The sequence below is a fragment of the Crotalus tigris genome, unplaced genomic scaffold (assembly GCF_016545835.1).
Source record: "Crotalus tigris isolate CLP2741 ecotype Arizona unplaced genomic scaffold, ASM1654583v1 scf7180000021169.355214, whole genome shotgun sequence".
NCBI lineage: Eukaryota > Metazoa > Chordata > Lepidosauria > Squamata > Viperidae > Crotalus > Crotalus tigris.
In genome coordinates this window covers 13742-27995 of record NW_024098380.1, presented here as the reverse complement: position 1 = coordinate 27995, position 14254 = coordinate 13742, and the positions used below count along the sequence as shown (strand labels likewise).

The window sequence follows — 14254 nt, the reverse complement described above, 5'->3', positions numbered from 1 at the left end:
GTGGCCGTTAGCTCTCTCGCGCACAACTCCTTTTGTGAGAGTAGCGGCCCTTGTGCTCACGCGCAAAGCTCCCTTCACTCAAGTGGTGGCTGTTAGCGTGCACAGCTCCTTTTGCGAGAGTGGCGGCCGCTTGTGCTCACGCGTGAAGCTCTGTCCGTTCGAGCAGTGGCCGTTAGCCCTCGCATGCGCAGCTCCTTTTGCGAGAGTGGCGGCCGCTTGTGCTTACGCGTGAAGCTCCCTTTGAGCGGTGGCCATTAGTCCTTGTGCGCGTAGCTCCCTTCAAGCGGTAGCCATTAGTCCTCACGCACTTAGCTCCTTTTGCGAGAGTGGCGGCCACTTGTGCTCATGCACGAAGCTCCCTTTGTTCAAGCAGTGGCCGTTAGTCCTCGTGCATGCAGCTCCCTTTCCACGAGTGGCGGCCGCTTGTGCTCACGTGGAAAAGCTCTCTTCGTTTGAGCGGTGGCTGTTAGCCCTCGTGCGCACAGCTCCTTTTGCGAGAATGGCAGCTGCTTGTGCTCACGCACGAAGCTCCCTTCGTTCGAGCGGTGGTCAGTAACCTTCGCGCGGACAGGTCCTTTTGTGAGAGTGTCGGCCACTTGCACTCATGCGTGAAGCTCCCTTTGTTCGAGTGATGGCTGTTAGCCCTCGTGCGCATAGCTCTTTTTGTGAGAGTGGTGGCTGCTTGTGCTCATGCGCGAAGCTCCCTTCGTTTGAGCGGTGGTTAATCCTCGCACGCACAGCTCTCTTTCCACGAGTGGCGGCTGCTTGTGCTCACGTGCGAAGCTCCCTTCGTTTGTGCGGCAGCTGTTAGCCCTCACACATAGCTCTTTTTGTGATAGTAGCAACTCACACGCGAAGCTCCCTTCACTTAGGCAGGGAACGTTAGCTCTCACGCGTGCAGCTCTTTTTGTGAGAGTGGTGGCCTCGGACACGTGCAAAGCTCTCGTTGCGCAAGTGATGGCCGTTAGCCCTCCTGCGCGCAACTCCCTTTGCGCGAGTGGCGGCCACTTGTGCTCATGTGCGAAGCTTCCTTTGTGTGAGTGATGGCCAAGCCAGAAAAGTTGGGGACCGCTGCCCTAACCCTCAAGACACATGACAGATGATTCAGTTACATTGGAAGCTTTGATGTTGGTGTGCAGTCTGAAGCAAAGGGCGTGGATGTACTTTCACTTTATGCCCAGAGTAGTGTTTACTTTCCCCTCCCCCCGCGTGGGGTTCTTTTAGGCAGGGCAGAACACATGAGGATGGAGGAAGGAGTGGGTGTGCGTTCCCAAGAACAACAACAAAAAAACCCCATCTAGTTATCTGAGTTTTCGTCAGACGCAAAAGAACCAGCACGACGCTGTGAGCTGATTCAAGTTGCTTCTTGATTGCTGCGTGCCTGTTTGCAAGAATCTCACCAAACCGACTGCACTCGTATGGGAAGAGGCAGGGAAAGGCTTTGGTTATCTTAAAGGGGGAGGGTCTCTTTCCACCGCCCACCCCACCTTGAGGAGCAGAGGATCCCCTTCCCCACTGCTCAGTCCTGCAAATTTCACGGGACAAACTGAAGCTGCTCGGAGTTCACGTCGGTGGTTGGGAAGGGACCGTGTTTGCTTTCTGGCTAGGGGTGAGTTTCTGCCGTTCCTTGCTAGCCCACTGCCCCTTCTCTCGGGGTGGCATCTGAGCTATTTTTGACGTGGTTTTGCTTCTGAGAGGCTGTGGTTGAGGGGGAGTGTCTTGGGCTGCTTTGGCTACCTGTGGAGCCTAGATTTGGGTGCAATGGTCCCCGAACATTTTCCACTGGGAGGGCCGACGTGAGTGTGGGGTCTCCCCACCCAGATCCCACAAGGGATCCTTTGCCTATAATTTCCCCTCCTCTGCCATGCTATACCTCCTTTGTAAAACCTTGATCTCTTGGTCCCAGGACGAGTCACGGAGTCTATCCTAATCTACTTATTAAATTTGTAATTTATTACATTTATACGCTGCCCACCTCGCCGTCCAGCGACCCTCACAATAATTACAGACGAAAGGAGATTATCTCCATTGATGCATCCAGGCAGCTTTGTCCTAACCGCCTACGCTGGAGCTACCCAACCCCTGGGCTGCGGCGCATCACCGGGCCGCGCGAGCCGCTGGCTGGCACGTGCCCAGCTCAGGTCGCGTGAGTGGCGGGCCAGTTCCCCTGTCCCCTCCTGCCACGCCATAAAAGTTGGGGACCGCGAAGCCACCCGCCCCCGTCCGATTTGGGAGGGGGCAACCGATCCCTGGGACCAGGACCTCCAGGCGTATCCACAGGGAAGAGCTGGTGAGAGTTGGGAGCTCCGGAGGCTGGCAGAGGCCAGAGGCGACGGCCAAGGTTGAGACCCTGCAGATTGGGCAAGGCTGGCTTAGAGGCCACCTGGAGAAAGAGCTGGGATGGGACGAGCAGGTCGGCGAGCGGCGAGGAGTAGCTGGGAAAGCAAAGAACTTCACGTAAGGACCAACGGAATCCCCTTCCTGTTTTGGGCTTTTTCCCACAGGTGTCTCGGAGTGGGGTGGGGACAAAAGGAAGGTCACGTTGCTTCCTTTCGTCTTTCCATCTTCAAGATTTGCTCAAACGCGCCGACGATGGTGATTGACCTGCTTGTCCTCTGATCCGAGAAGACAGGTCACGTTCCCGGACGGGGTGGGGTGCGATGATCCAGGGTGAGGTGGGCAGGGTGATGCCCCAGATGCACCCTGTTATGCGCCCGGCCGTAAAGCTAATCCTTGATAAATTACAGGTAATCCTCAACTTACGATCTTCGTGACGTCTGTGGAGATTCTCAAACCTCCAAGTCAGGCTTGTTGTTGTTTTCTTCCAAAAGACAAATTCGACCTTTAGGTTTTTTTGTTTTTTGTTTTTTCCTGGAAAACATTCGACTTCTCATCTTCCCGTTCGAAAGCTTCTTCGGTTCTTCGGTCTCCTTCACAGCCGAAGAAGCTTCTTGGATGAGAAGCGAAACTTGTTTTCAAGGGGGGGGGGAGGAGAAAAATAAATCAAGAAAGCCCAGCTGCCAAAGCCCTTTTGGGATAACCCCAGTGACGGTTCACAATGAGGGCAGACCTACCTAACACAACCCAGCTCAGGAGTTAATGGCCACTGCGGCATCTGTGCAGCCGTTCACGCTTAACGACCCACTGCAGGAACCCTACAGCCTCCTCCCCGTCCCCCATTCTTTCCCCTGCAAACCTTGGGTCTGCTTCCCACCCGACCCGGTCCTACATCCTCCTCCTCGATTATCTTTCGACGATCTCTGGAGCTCCATTGCTCAGGTCAGGGAGAGAGGCCTGGCTACTTCATTGGCTGGGCCGGGCGGTGCGGTCCAGGAAGCGGTTGCTGCCGTAAAACGAATTGTGGGCACTCCGAAAATGCAGCTGCTTCTGGACATGCGCCTCGCGGCCCAGGAACGACGCAACCTGCTTTGCTTCGCAGGGGCGAGCTGTGGAGATCTTCGAAAGTTAAGTGGACAACGGGGTGACTCTTGGTAAGGAGGAGGGTGTGGGAAGCGTAGCACGGGGCGCCTCCGGTTGTGGAGGGCCTTGGTAAGCCTGGAGCAGGCCTGTGCTGGAACTCCCAGGGCCCCTCTGGGTACCGCTCAACAACCCACGTGGTGATTTAATGACCGCATCCTGGAGATGAAGAGTCATAAATGAAGCGAGCGGGTGGGCGCTTCCCTTAACAATTACGCAGGCTCCATTTCGGACGTGAGTCGAGGACTGCCTGTATATCCAATCACTCTTGAAAAGCAAAAGTCCCAGCACTAAAGGGAGCTTCCAGATGGTTGGCCGAAGTGATTCCCCACTGGGTTATTTGGGCGTGAGCAATCTTTTAGAATTCAAAGCAGCTCCTCCTCATCCCCATTTCCCCCCCCCCCAGAATTGGGTTCCATTCTTGAAAGGAGGGGAGCAAGGAAGGGCAGGTTGGCTTCCTCCCATCGTGCACAGCCAGATCCGGCAGCGTTTCCTTCTGGCCAAAGGAAAACAAACCACCATTACCCACTGGGCAGGAAAGACAGAGGCTGGGTGGCCTTGTAATGCGGCATGTAGGCAGGTGTGCTGCAGCAAGGCTGGACCGTGGAGGGGGTCTTCTGGCCCAATTGACCAGGACAGCCCGCTGGGGTAGAGGAGGCCGGGTCCGTTGGAGAAGCATGACCCCATGACCTTTTCTTTCAATCCCCCCAGATGACGGGCTGGCCTTCAAAGCCGAGGTTCTCCAAGCTCAGCGAGCGCTGTGCGAAAGCTTGGGGCTCAAATGCACGGACGAGACGCTTCTCCACCCTCACTCGCAAGCAGCCTCCGTCGGCAGCCGCTACTCCGCGTTTGTGCAGCAGCGAAGGCACGCCGAGAATCCCGGACCAGAAGAAGAAGAAGCCTTGCCCGGCGAAGGTGGTTTCGGCCCTAGTGGCGGTCTAACCAGCCCGACGGAGCCGCGTCACTGCCCGGAGGACAAAATGTTTGCTTGTCCTGATTGCGGGAAACGCTTCCGCCTTTACAAGAGCCTGGCGTCTCACCAGAAAAGCCACGGCGCCCCGCCGGCGTCCTGCGAAAAGAGCTTCACCTACAAGCAACAGTTCACCCTGCACCAGCATATCCACACCGGGGGCGGCGGGTACACCTCGGTGGCCTGCGCGGAGACCTTCAAGCAAAGCCATAATTTGAAGCCCCTCCCTCGGGGGCCGGGCGCGGACAAGCCGTACGGCGGCGCCAAGTGTGTGAAGACCTTCAACGTCAAGTCGTCCTATCGGCAGCACCCCAAGGGTCATGGGCGCGAGCGGCCGTATCGCTGTAGCCGGTGCCCGGAGAGCTTCTCCCAAAAGAAGAGCCTCGTCACGCATCAGCGGCTGCATACCGGGCGCGGCGGCAGCTCCCTGGCCTGCCTCTACTGCGGCAAGAACTTCAGCCACCCCTCGGACCTGGTCCGGCATCAACGCATACACACCGGAGAGAGGCCCTACCGTTGCGACGAATGCGATAAAAGTTTCACCCAGAAACAGCATCTCCTCCAACATCAGAAAATCCACCTTCGGGAGCAGAACAGGCTGATGGGTACGGCTGTCCGAGAAGCCCTACTTGATGCCATCTTCATCTAGTCCGGCCCTGCGGGGACGCCAGGCTACCTCAAGAGCAGACTCCCCCTCTCTATCCCAGAGTTCGGAGTTCCGGAGACATCGGCACTCCGTCGCAGCGGGAACCTTTTTGTACGGGAGTGTCTTTCTGAACGATGCTTGTGAATGGCGAAAGCTAACCGAAAGGGGTTAGGAAGCAAGCATTTCCAGGATTGTTGTTTCGGTCTTATTTGCAGTGTACAATACTGTAGGCATTGTGTTGTCCCCTAACCGCAAAGGTCTCCACGTCAAAGTCCTCGAAACGGGGGGACTGTCCGGAGTCGACCTCTCAGTTCGCCGGTGGGCGAACGCTAATGGGTCTGAGCGGAACACTTCTTTCTTTCTTTTTTTTAATGTATATTTTCTGGATTTCTTTTTTTTTTTTTTCCTTTGTTGTTCTGTGGAAACTGAGAAATAAACTAGAGATGTGAAGAAACGGCTTTGTGTGCTGCCCTTGTTTCCCCCCTCCGCCCCCCGACTGTGGATCAGAGTTCGGGGCACGTGTGTTACCTTTTTTTGATCGTGTCAAAACTGCCGAAACAATCAAGAACATCTTATAACTGCCCCCAAAATCCTTTTCCAGAATACATTAAGAAGTGGTTGATTCTCAAAATGCTTTAAAAGACTCTGATAAATGTATTTTTAAAAAGAAATGGAAAGAATTTCAGGAACACTGTCCTTTTGGGGGGGGGGGGCTTAAATTAAGCCATAACGTGTCTTAGCCCTGAACAAAACACAATTTTTTCCTACGGATGCTTTCAGGCTACCAAACAAGGGATGGTTTGACCTGTTCCAGTTAAACCAGTTGTTCTGGTTTGTCCTTCTTAGAGGGAGCCACAATCCTGGTTGCATCACTTGCTAAACAAGCCATGAATTCTTTCTTCGGCTCTTTTGAAGAAATTAGCCAAATTGCCGGGATCTGCTGGTTCAACCCAAACTAAGCGAGGCACGTGTGAGTTGCAGGGTGACGCCAGCCCAGTCAAATAATAATTGCAGATCTGTTAAATGTTGTTGGATTAATCTTTTTAGGTGCGGTAAAATATTTATATCCATCGTTTTACAAAGTCCAAATGCCCAGGTCGTATCCATCAAAACTGGTGGTCCTTTTAAGTCTCTGGTGTCCATCTTCGTTGTTGGTCCCGGGGGACGAGAGACAAATTCCTAAATCAACTGGGCCTCTGAGTGTCCCACTTGCTTGGTGGTTTTCTTGCAGACATTTAATGACCCAGGTAGTGAACATCATCAGTGCTAGAAGGAAGGGGAGGGTTGTGGGGAGGAGGGCGACGACGACTATGGGGTCCTAGATCCTCTCTGGGTTTGGCTGTTTTTTTGTAGACGTTTCATGACCCAACTAGGTAACATCATCAGTGCTAGAAGCTTTCTAACGCAAGCCTTTTGGCATTGATGATATTCCCTAGTTGGGTCATGAAACGTCTGCAAGAAAACCACCAAGCTCGGAGAACACCAAGGACCCCACAGTCCTTCTCCTCTTCTTCACACGTCCCACTCCCTTGTAGCACTGATAATGTTACTTAGTTGGGTAGCATCGTCTTCCTCCTCCTCCCTCGTTCAATCTGGGTTTAATTCTTCACCATCTTTTTCCTTGTCGTTCTTTGTAATTGTTACTTGTTTCCAAATGTTTCAAGTCCTTTTAAACCACTTGTAAACCGCCCAAAGTCGCTCAGAGTTTGGCGGCCTGTCAATTTAATAAAATTATTTAACTGTGGTCATCAAAACGATCCGTCCTGTCCTCGCGCGCCACCATCCGTGAAAGCCAAGCATGTGGACCCAACATCCTTGTCAAATTAGGAAGCCTTTTTCGCTTGTATTTGCTTGATGTGATCTGCCTTCAGCCGTGTACTATCCGTGTCTCGTGTACGAGAGAGAGAGAGGGGGGGTCATTTTGCGAAAGCTGCCCCCAGAACCGGTCGCTCAAAATCATCTTAACGTGGAATGAAACGTCGGTCTGTTTTACCTTCATTCCCAATTCTTCTCTACGGTCTTTTTTGGCTTTACTGCAGAGTTTTGAGTTTTATGTAGAGTCCGTCGACTTCAAATCTCTGTAATGATCCCCAGCATTGTTTCTCAGAAACTCGCTAAGTCGGGCGGACTTCAACTCCCAGAATTCCCCAACTAGCCTGCAAGGGAATTCTGGGATCTGAAAGTCGCCGAGGTGGAGAAACGCTGATTTATACTACCTAGGAAACAGAATTTTTTAAAAAAGATGACAGGGTTCGGGGGCCATATTTCTCAACTCTGGCAATTTCAAAATGGGGGGTCTTCAACTCCCAGGATTCCCTAAAGCTGCCTCGGGAATTCTGGGAGTTGAAGCCCACCCACCTTGGATGTTGTCGCGGTTGAGAAATCCTGGTTTGGGGGAATGTGCTTGTGCGTTCCTTATGTGTGGTGGGACCAAGCCATGACGAATGTTGGGTTTATGCTGTCCTTATTTCCCGCAGCCCTCGCGACAAATCACGTCTTAATCAAAACGGAGCCAGAGGATGACTCGGAAGCCCACGAGACCTGGATGGTGCCGGAAGAATCATTCGTAGAAAGGATTATAAAGAAAGAAGAGGACTTCGATTCCTGTCTGTGGCCGAGAGACACTCCGGAGGAGACGGCCAGTGCCAATGAGGGCAGTCCGGCGGAAGAGGTCCACCGGAACTGTCAGATTGGCCACCAAGAGCAGACGCAAAGTTACGGCGGTCTCACCTCTCCGGGACGAAACCTCTCGTCCCCACTCATGAATGGAAGCCCCCTGATGCCCCCTCAAGAGACGGGACATCAGCCGGGAGAGGGGCTGTGGGCTTGTCCCCTGTGCCACCAACGCTTCCGGCTCCACGTCCACCTGCTGCTCCATCAGAACACCCACCGGGAAGCGCCGGCCGAGCCCGTCCCCAAGGACCTGCTGGGCTGCCCCTACTGTCCCCGGCGTTTCGGCCGCTCGGACCACTTGCTCCGTCACCAGATGAGCCACACGGGCGCCCGGCCTCACCAGTGTCCGGCCTGCGAGAAGAGCTTCACGGACAAAAGCAAACTGACCAATCACTTCCGGACCCACACGGGAGAGCGCCCCTTCCACTGCACGGACTGCGGGAAGCACTTCGTCCGCCGGCATCACCTGGCCAAACACCAGCGCACCCACACGCGGGAGCGGCCCCACCAGTGCCCGCTCTGCCCGAAGAGTTTCATGCAGAAGCACCACCTGCAGAAGCACCTCCGCACCCACACGGGGGAGAAGCCCTACAAGTGCGCCCTCTGCCCCAAGGCTTTTGCCTGCAAACAGCGCCTCCTGCAGCACTGCTGCGCCTTGCCTCCGGCGCCTCCCTCGGAAACCGCGGGGCGGCCCTTGGCCCTCCTGAAAGGGACGCCCACTTCCTGATCACCGATGCAACAGGGACTCCGCCCCACCTCACCCTTTTCGTTCAGGCTCGTCCGTCAATTCAGATGCAGAAGTTGAACTCTCGGGGGGGGGGGAGCGGTGTCATCAAGGGATGGGGCTGAGCTCCTGTTTGTAGCCTCCCTTCTTGGTGGATTTTGTTCCTAGGGGAATTGGGCTGACGACGATTCTGTTCAGCTGGAAAGAAAAAAAAAAACGTCGATCAGCCCTTGAAGGTCCCGAGTCAGCCTTTGATCAGCCCGTGAAGATCAGCCACCGAAGATGCTGAAGATCAGCCGTCGAAGCTCCCGAATTCGCCTTCGATCAGTTCGTGAAGATTCCGAGTCGGCCTTCGATCAGCTCCGGAAGATCCTAAATTGGCTTTCGAAGGTCCTGAATCGGCCTTTGATCAGCCCTGGAAGGTCCTTAGTTGTTGATGGGCAACGTGCTGACTGATCACCTTCGTCTTCATTCGGTCTGTGACCAACTCTTGTGTTTCACGTTGTAGAAGGATGTGCAACTAGGAGCAAATGGGGCAGAGGCGATTTTATTTTGGGAGGCTTCTTTGGCGGCTCGCCATCATGAAGATGTGGATATTAGATCAAGAAACGAATCGCCCCCGTTTGTCTTGGACTCTCTTTTGCCTTCCCCAGCCAGATCCAAGTTTGATAAGTGGAACGGCTCGCCTCCAGAACTTGTGGATGCTCCATCACTGGAGGTTTTCAAGAATAGACTGGACCTCCATTTGTCCTGAAGGGTGTCGGGTCTCCTGCTCAAATAGAGGTTTGGAGTAGAAGATCTCCACGGCCCTTTCCGACTCTGTTAATTCTGCAATTCCCACGTAAAGACAGGACAAGACAGGATTTCAGTTGGATCACTGCCGGGCTTCCCGAATCCCCTGCAGCTTTTTTTTTTTCCCTCTTATTTTGAGGCTCAAAAGACCTCCAGGAAGACGCCGTTGTATCTTGGCTGGCTTGCATCACCTCCGAGACCATTGTGGGAACGTGGTTGTCGGGATAGGCGGGGGGGGGGAGAGACAGAGAAGGTAGACAAGAAGAAGAAGAACCCAAAGTGGTGATCGGACTATCTTGCTTTTTCGTTATGCTCGATTTGTATGCTGTTTTATAAGCTCTGTCGTTATGCCTTGGGGAAAACGTGCCCGAAAAGCTGAAACTTGGGGAATGGGTAGCTGAAAGAAAAGAGCTCTTTGCTTTTTTTTTTTTTTAGTTTGTGTAAAGTCTCTGCTCTCTGTGCTCCCTCTTTTCCCTTGATTAAAAAATTATAATGAGGTTGTGCATGCAAGGAAATGACACACACACAAACACATATCTCCCTGAAAGTTTGATAAGCTGTAATATATCTATATGCAGAAGGTAGGAGGGCTGTGAATTTATTCGGGTGGCCCGATAAATATAATAATAGCAGTTGCACAACACGTGGAGAAACGCCATCGTCGTTTCAATTGGGAGACTTTAGCGTTTTAGACGAAGCGACGTCTCAAAAATGCCGGAGAAGTTCTGGTCCTTCGGCACTTGGAAAAAAAAATCAGCCGTCGACAGGCACACTAGAGATAAATGACATTTACCCGCCATTCAGAACAGACAATCCAAAAGCTAAGAAGGAAACGAGGAGGTCAAAACACCTCCGGGCTAGCAATCGACACCCAAATAAGCAGAGATCAACACCAATATTAATAGCAGACCAAAACTCAAGCGGTAAACAATAGTTTAATCAAGGAAGGGCCAGGAACAATGACAGGGCAAGGCACTGTATATAAACAAAGAGCAACCCCCCTCCCTTCTAACACTGATGATGTTACCTAGTTGGGCCATGAAATGTCTGCAAGAAAACCACCAAACTCAAGAGAGTTCCAAGGACCCACAGTCCTCCTCTCCACAAACCCCTCTCCCTTCTAGCACTGATGATGTTACACTAGTTGGGTCACAAAACGTCTGCAAGAACACCACCCAACTCAGAGGTCACAAGAACACCCACAATTCAACCCAGCTACAAGTATTCTAAACTTTTGACGATAATTTTGAAAGCTGTAAACCCCCCCACCCCGCCACAGGAAATGGGTACACGGGACCCGTGCCTCTGCCAGGCAGATGTTGGGTTGGGTCCAAATGCAGCCCGTGTGACTTATCGGGATGGTGTGAACCCAGGCCATTGTGTTTTCCCAATTGCTTTAGTTGTGTTAACTTGTGGAAAAAGAAAAAAGCTGGTCCTGCCACATCCCACCTCACAAGCTGGCAGGAGCTGCTGTCACTCTTGCCAAGTACCACTTCCACCAAGGTTTGTGAACAGGCTGATGTGTCCCAAAATGCTACCTTGAAATTGACGAGATACCCAAGCAGTGCCACTTATTAAATAATGCTTGGGGGCTAAAGGCATCCAGAGGCTAGCCGGTCGGTAATTATTAATATTAAGTAGTCCTCAACTTTACCACAGTTTCGTCTAGTGGCCGTTTAAAGTTACAACGGCCCTGAAAACAGAATTGTGATCGTTTTTCACACTTAACAACCGTTGCAGCATTCTTGGGCTTCACGTGATCAAAATTCAGACGCTCGGCAACAGGCTCCTCTTTATGATGGAGTGTCCCAGAATCGCTAATTAAAATTCAGACGCTTGGCAACTGACTTGTATTCATGACGGTCGCAATGTCCCAGGGTCACGTGATCAAAATTCAGACGCTTGGCAACCGACTCGTATTTATGACGGTTGCAGCATCCTGGGGTCACATGATCAAAATTCCGACATTCAGCAACTGACTCGTAGTTATGACGGTTGTAATATCCCAGGGTCACATGATCAAAATACAAACACTTGGCAACTGACTCCTATTTATGATGGTTGCAGCATCCTGGTGTCACGTGATCAAAATTCAGACACTTGGGAAGTGACTCATATGACGGTCGCAATGTCCCGGGGTCAAAATTCCGACGCTCGGCCATCGACTCGTATTTATGGGGCACACAACTCACCAAATCGCCTTGCTCAGCCCATGGAAAGTTTGAGCTCCGTTGTGGGTCTACCTGTAGTTTGCCCGCGGAGCCCCGAATACTTTGGCCACACCATCCGAATAGTCAAAAGGAATTTACTGAAGAGAAAGGGAATTCAGCTAGAGAGGGAAAAAGCCGAAAGAGAGGAAAAATTCACTGGCTCGAAGTTAGAGAAGGAAGAAAAAAAAAAAAAAAGCTTCTCCCAGCAGGTTTGGCCTTGCCAGATTTGATGGGTTGCCGATGGCTTTGGGTATGCTGCAAAGAAGAGGCAATAATTCCTGCCTAGTGGTGGGGTTGTGTTTTTTTGTTTTTTGGGAGTCTTACTGGAGGATCAAGGTAGTATATTAAATACAGGGAGTCCTCCACGTACGATCACAATTCAGCCTGGAAGTGAGAAATCGGTTCAAGTGAGTTTTGTCCCATTTTACACATTTGTTAAGCGCATTGGGGTTGTGTTTTTTTTTGGGGGGGGGGAGTCTTACTGGAGGATCAAGGTAGTATATTAAATACAGAGAGTCCTCCACGTACGATCACAATTCACCCTGGAAGTGAGAAATCGGTTCAAGTGAGTTTTGTCCCATTTTACACATTTGTTAAGTGCATCGCTGCAGACCTTAAAATTAGTCACACCATCGTTAAGCAAATTGAGTTTCCCCTCCTTAAGCGATCTCTCCCCCCCCTTCCCCGCTGGGACACAGCAAGCGTCACAAATATGAGTCGGTTGCCAAGCGTCCCGAAATTTGATCACGTGACCCCGGGACGCTGCAACCGTCATAAATACGAGTCAGATGCCGAGCGTCTGAATTTTGATCACGTGTCCGCCGGGACGCTGCAATGGATGTAAGTGTGAAAAATGATCCTTTTTTTGTCAGCGCTGTTGTAACCGCACGGCGGCTGAAGAAACGGTCGTACGTCGAGGATTTACCTGTACAGTGGAGAGATACAATGCGGCTGGTCATTCAGGATTTGGGGAAACTGGATTGGGCATCCAGTGGGTAGAAAGGAGTGGGGGGAAGGAAAGAGGGACGGTCCCGGGGGGTGGGTGGAATCTGCTTCTCTGTGGGGCCAGGCTCCCCATGCAGCCTATCTCAAGCTCGTCCCCTTTAAGACGGGTGGACTTCAACTCCCAGAATTCCCTGGCTTGACAGGTTTACTGTTTTTAGTGCTTAAGGGATCCAGAGGGTTCTTAGGCTGGCAACTGGGCAGACAAACATGGACCCCCCCCCTAAAGGAGAGTGTCGTGGCTTGCACAAACAATGTTGGCTTGAGGGGTAGGGAGGAAGCCAGGCAACCAAGTCGCTGAATGTCAGGCTTTGCTTACGGACACATTCTGGCCTGCCTGTTGCACGGTGCGACTGCCCCTCAATGGGAGTCTCCCTCTATGACTGGGTTGGCTGCGAGGGTGCAACAGGACCAGCCCTTGGAGACTGTCCATCTTGATTCCCCCCCCCCCCAAACTCTGAATGTCACCGGATTATCCACACCTAGATCCCCTTGACCGTTAGCGGTAGGAACCCCGCTGGCATCCAGCTGCCCTTCGCAAAGGGAGGAGACCCGGGTGTGGATTCCCTGTCTGGGTTCACAAGACCCTTTTGAAGCCAGTTAAACTGCAGCGTCCCCCACAGGGACTCTTCTGCGGAGAGAGGTTGCACATGCTGCCTGCTTCGCTTGTTTGCGCCGACCGGTTCCTGGCATGCTACGGACTGGCGGGTTGGGGGGGGGGACCCCTGAATTAACATGGTAGATGGAGTACGATGCAGCGAGCCCTCCGCAGATCTGTAAACTGGAGAAACAAAACAGCCACTTCCCAAGCTGATGCCCCAGCATAGCAAGACAAACGTGAAGTGCTAATACCGCTTTACAATGCCTTGGTAAGGCCACACTTGGAATACGGCATCCAGTTTTGGTCACCACGATGTCAAAAAGATGTTGAGACTCTAGAAAGAGTACAGAGAAGAGCAACAAAGATGATCAGGGGACCGGAGGCTAAAACATATAAGGAACGGCTGCTGGAATTGGGTATGTCTAGTTTAACGAAGAGAAGGACAAGGGGGGACAGGATAGCAGCCTTCCAGCATCTCAGGGGCTGCCCCAAAAAAGAGGGAGTCAAGCTATTCTCCAAAGTGCCGGAAGGCAGGACGAGAAGCAACGGGTGGAAACTAATCAAGGAGAGAAGCAACCTAGAACTAAGGAGAAATTTCCTGAGAGTGAGGATAATTAACCGGTGGAACAGCCTGCCTCCAGAAGCGGTGAACGCTCCAACACTGGAAATTTTGAAGATGAGACTGGACAACCATTTGTGACTGAAATGGTATAGGGCAGGGGTAGGCCACCTTGGCTCTTTTATGACTCGTGGACTTCAACTCCCAGAATTCCTAACCAAGCATGGCTCAGCTTGGAAACCTCTCCCTTTCCCCTCAGCTTCCCAAGAAGCTTCTTCAGCTCCGACCGAATGGTGGGGAAATGGAAGGGTCATTTGCCTTCTTTTAGAGGGCCATTGAGACCACTTGGAGGTTTATCTGTGTCCTTAAGGTGTCCTTCAGGTGTGATGCCTTCTTGGATGCAGGAGGGACCCAGGGCTGAAAGCATCCTGCAGCCAAGGCGGCTCCACACCCATTTGCACCACTCAGGTGACCCTAAGGGCACAGAGAAACCTCCAAGTGGCTTCAACGACTCTCTAAAAGAAGGCAAATGACCAGCAGTCTGCAAAGAGTATAAGTCCTTCCATTCCCCACCATCCAGTCGGAGCTGAAGAAGCTTCT

The 14254-nt window shown here is 52.3% G+C and overlaps 1 protein-coding gene across 4 annotated transcripts in view; it reads left to right on the top strand.

The window, feature by feature from the left end:
* Nucleotides 1–9779, top strand: part of LOC120320121 (zinc finger protein 777-like) — a 29774-nt gene extending 19995 nt beyond the window's left edge. For 3 of the 4 annotated variants that reach the window (XM_039369586.1, XM_039369584.1, XM_039369585.1), the window contains one exon: nucleotides 7571–9779. In XM_039369586.1, coding sequence (XP_039225520.1) covers nucleotides 7571–8493 — 923 coding nt within the window. In that variant the 3' untranslated portion in view covers nucleotides 8494–9779. Of the gene's footprint in view, nucleotides 1–4188; nucleotides 5785–7570 lie in introns of those variants that run through there. The other variant, XM_039369587.1, reaches the window with a different exon arrangement.
* The last annotated feature ends 4475 nt before the right edge of the window (nucleotides 9780–14254 follow it).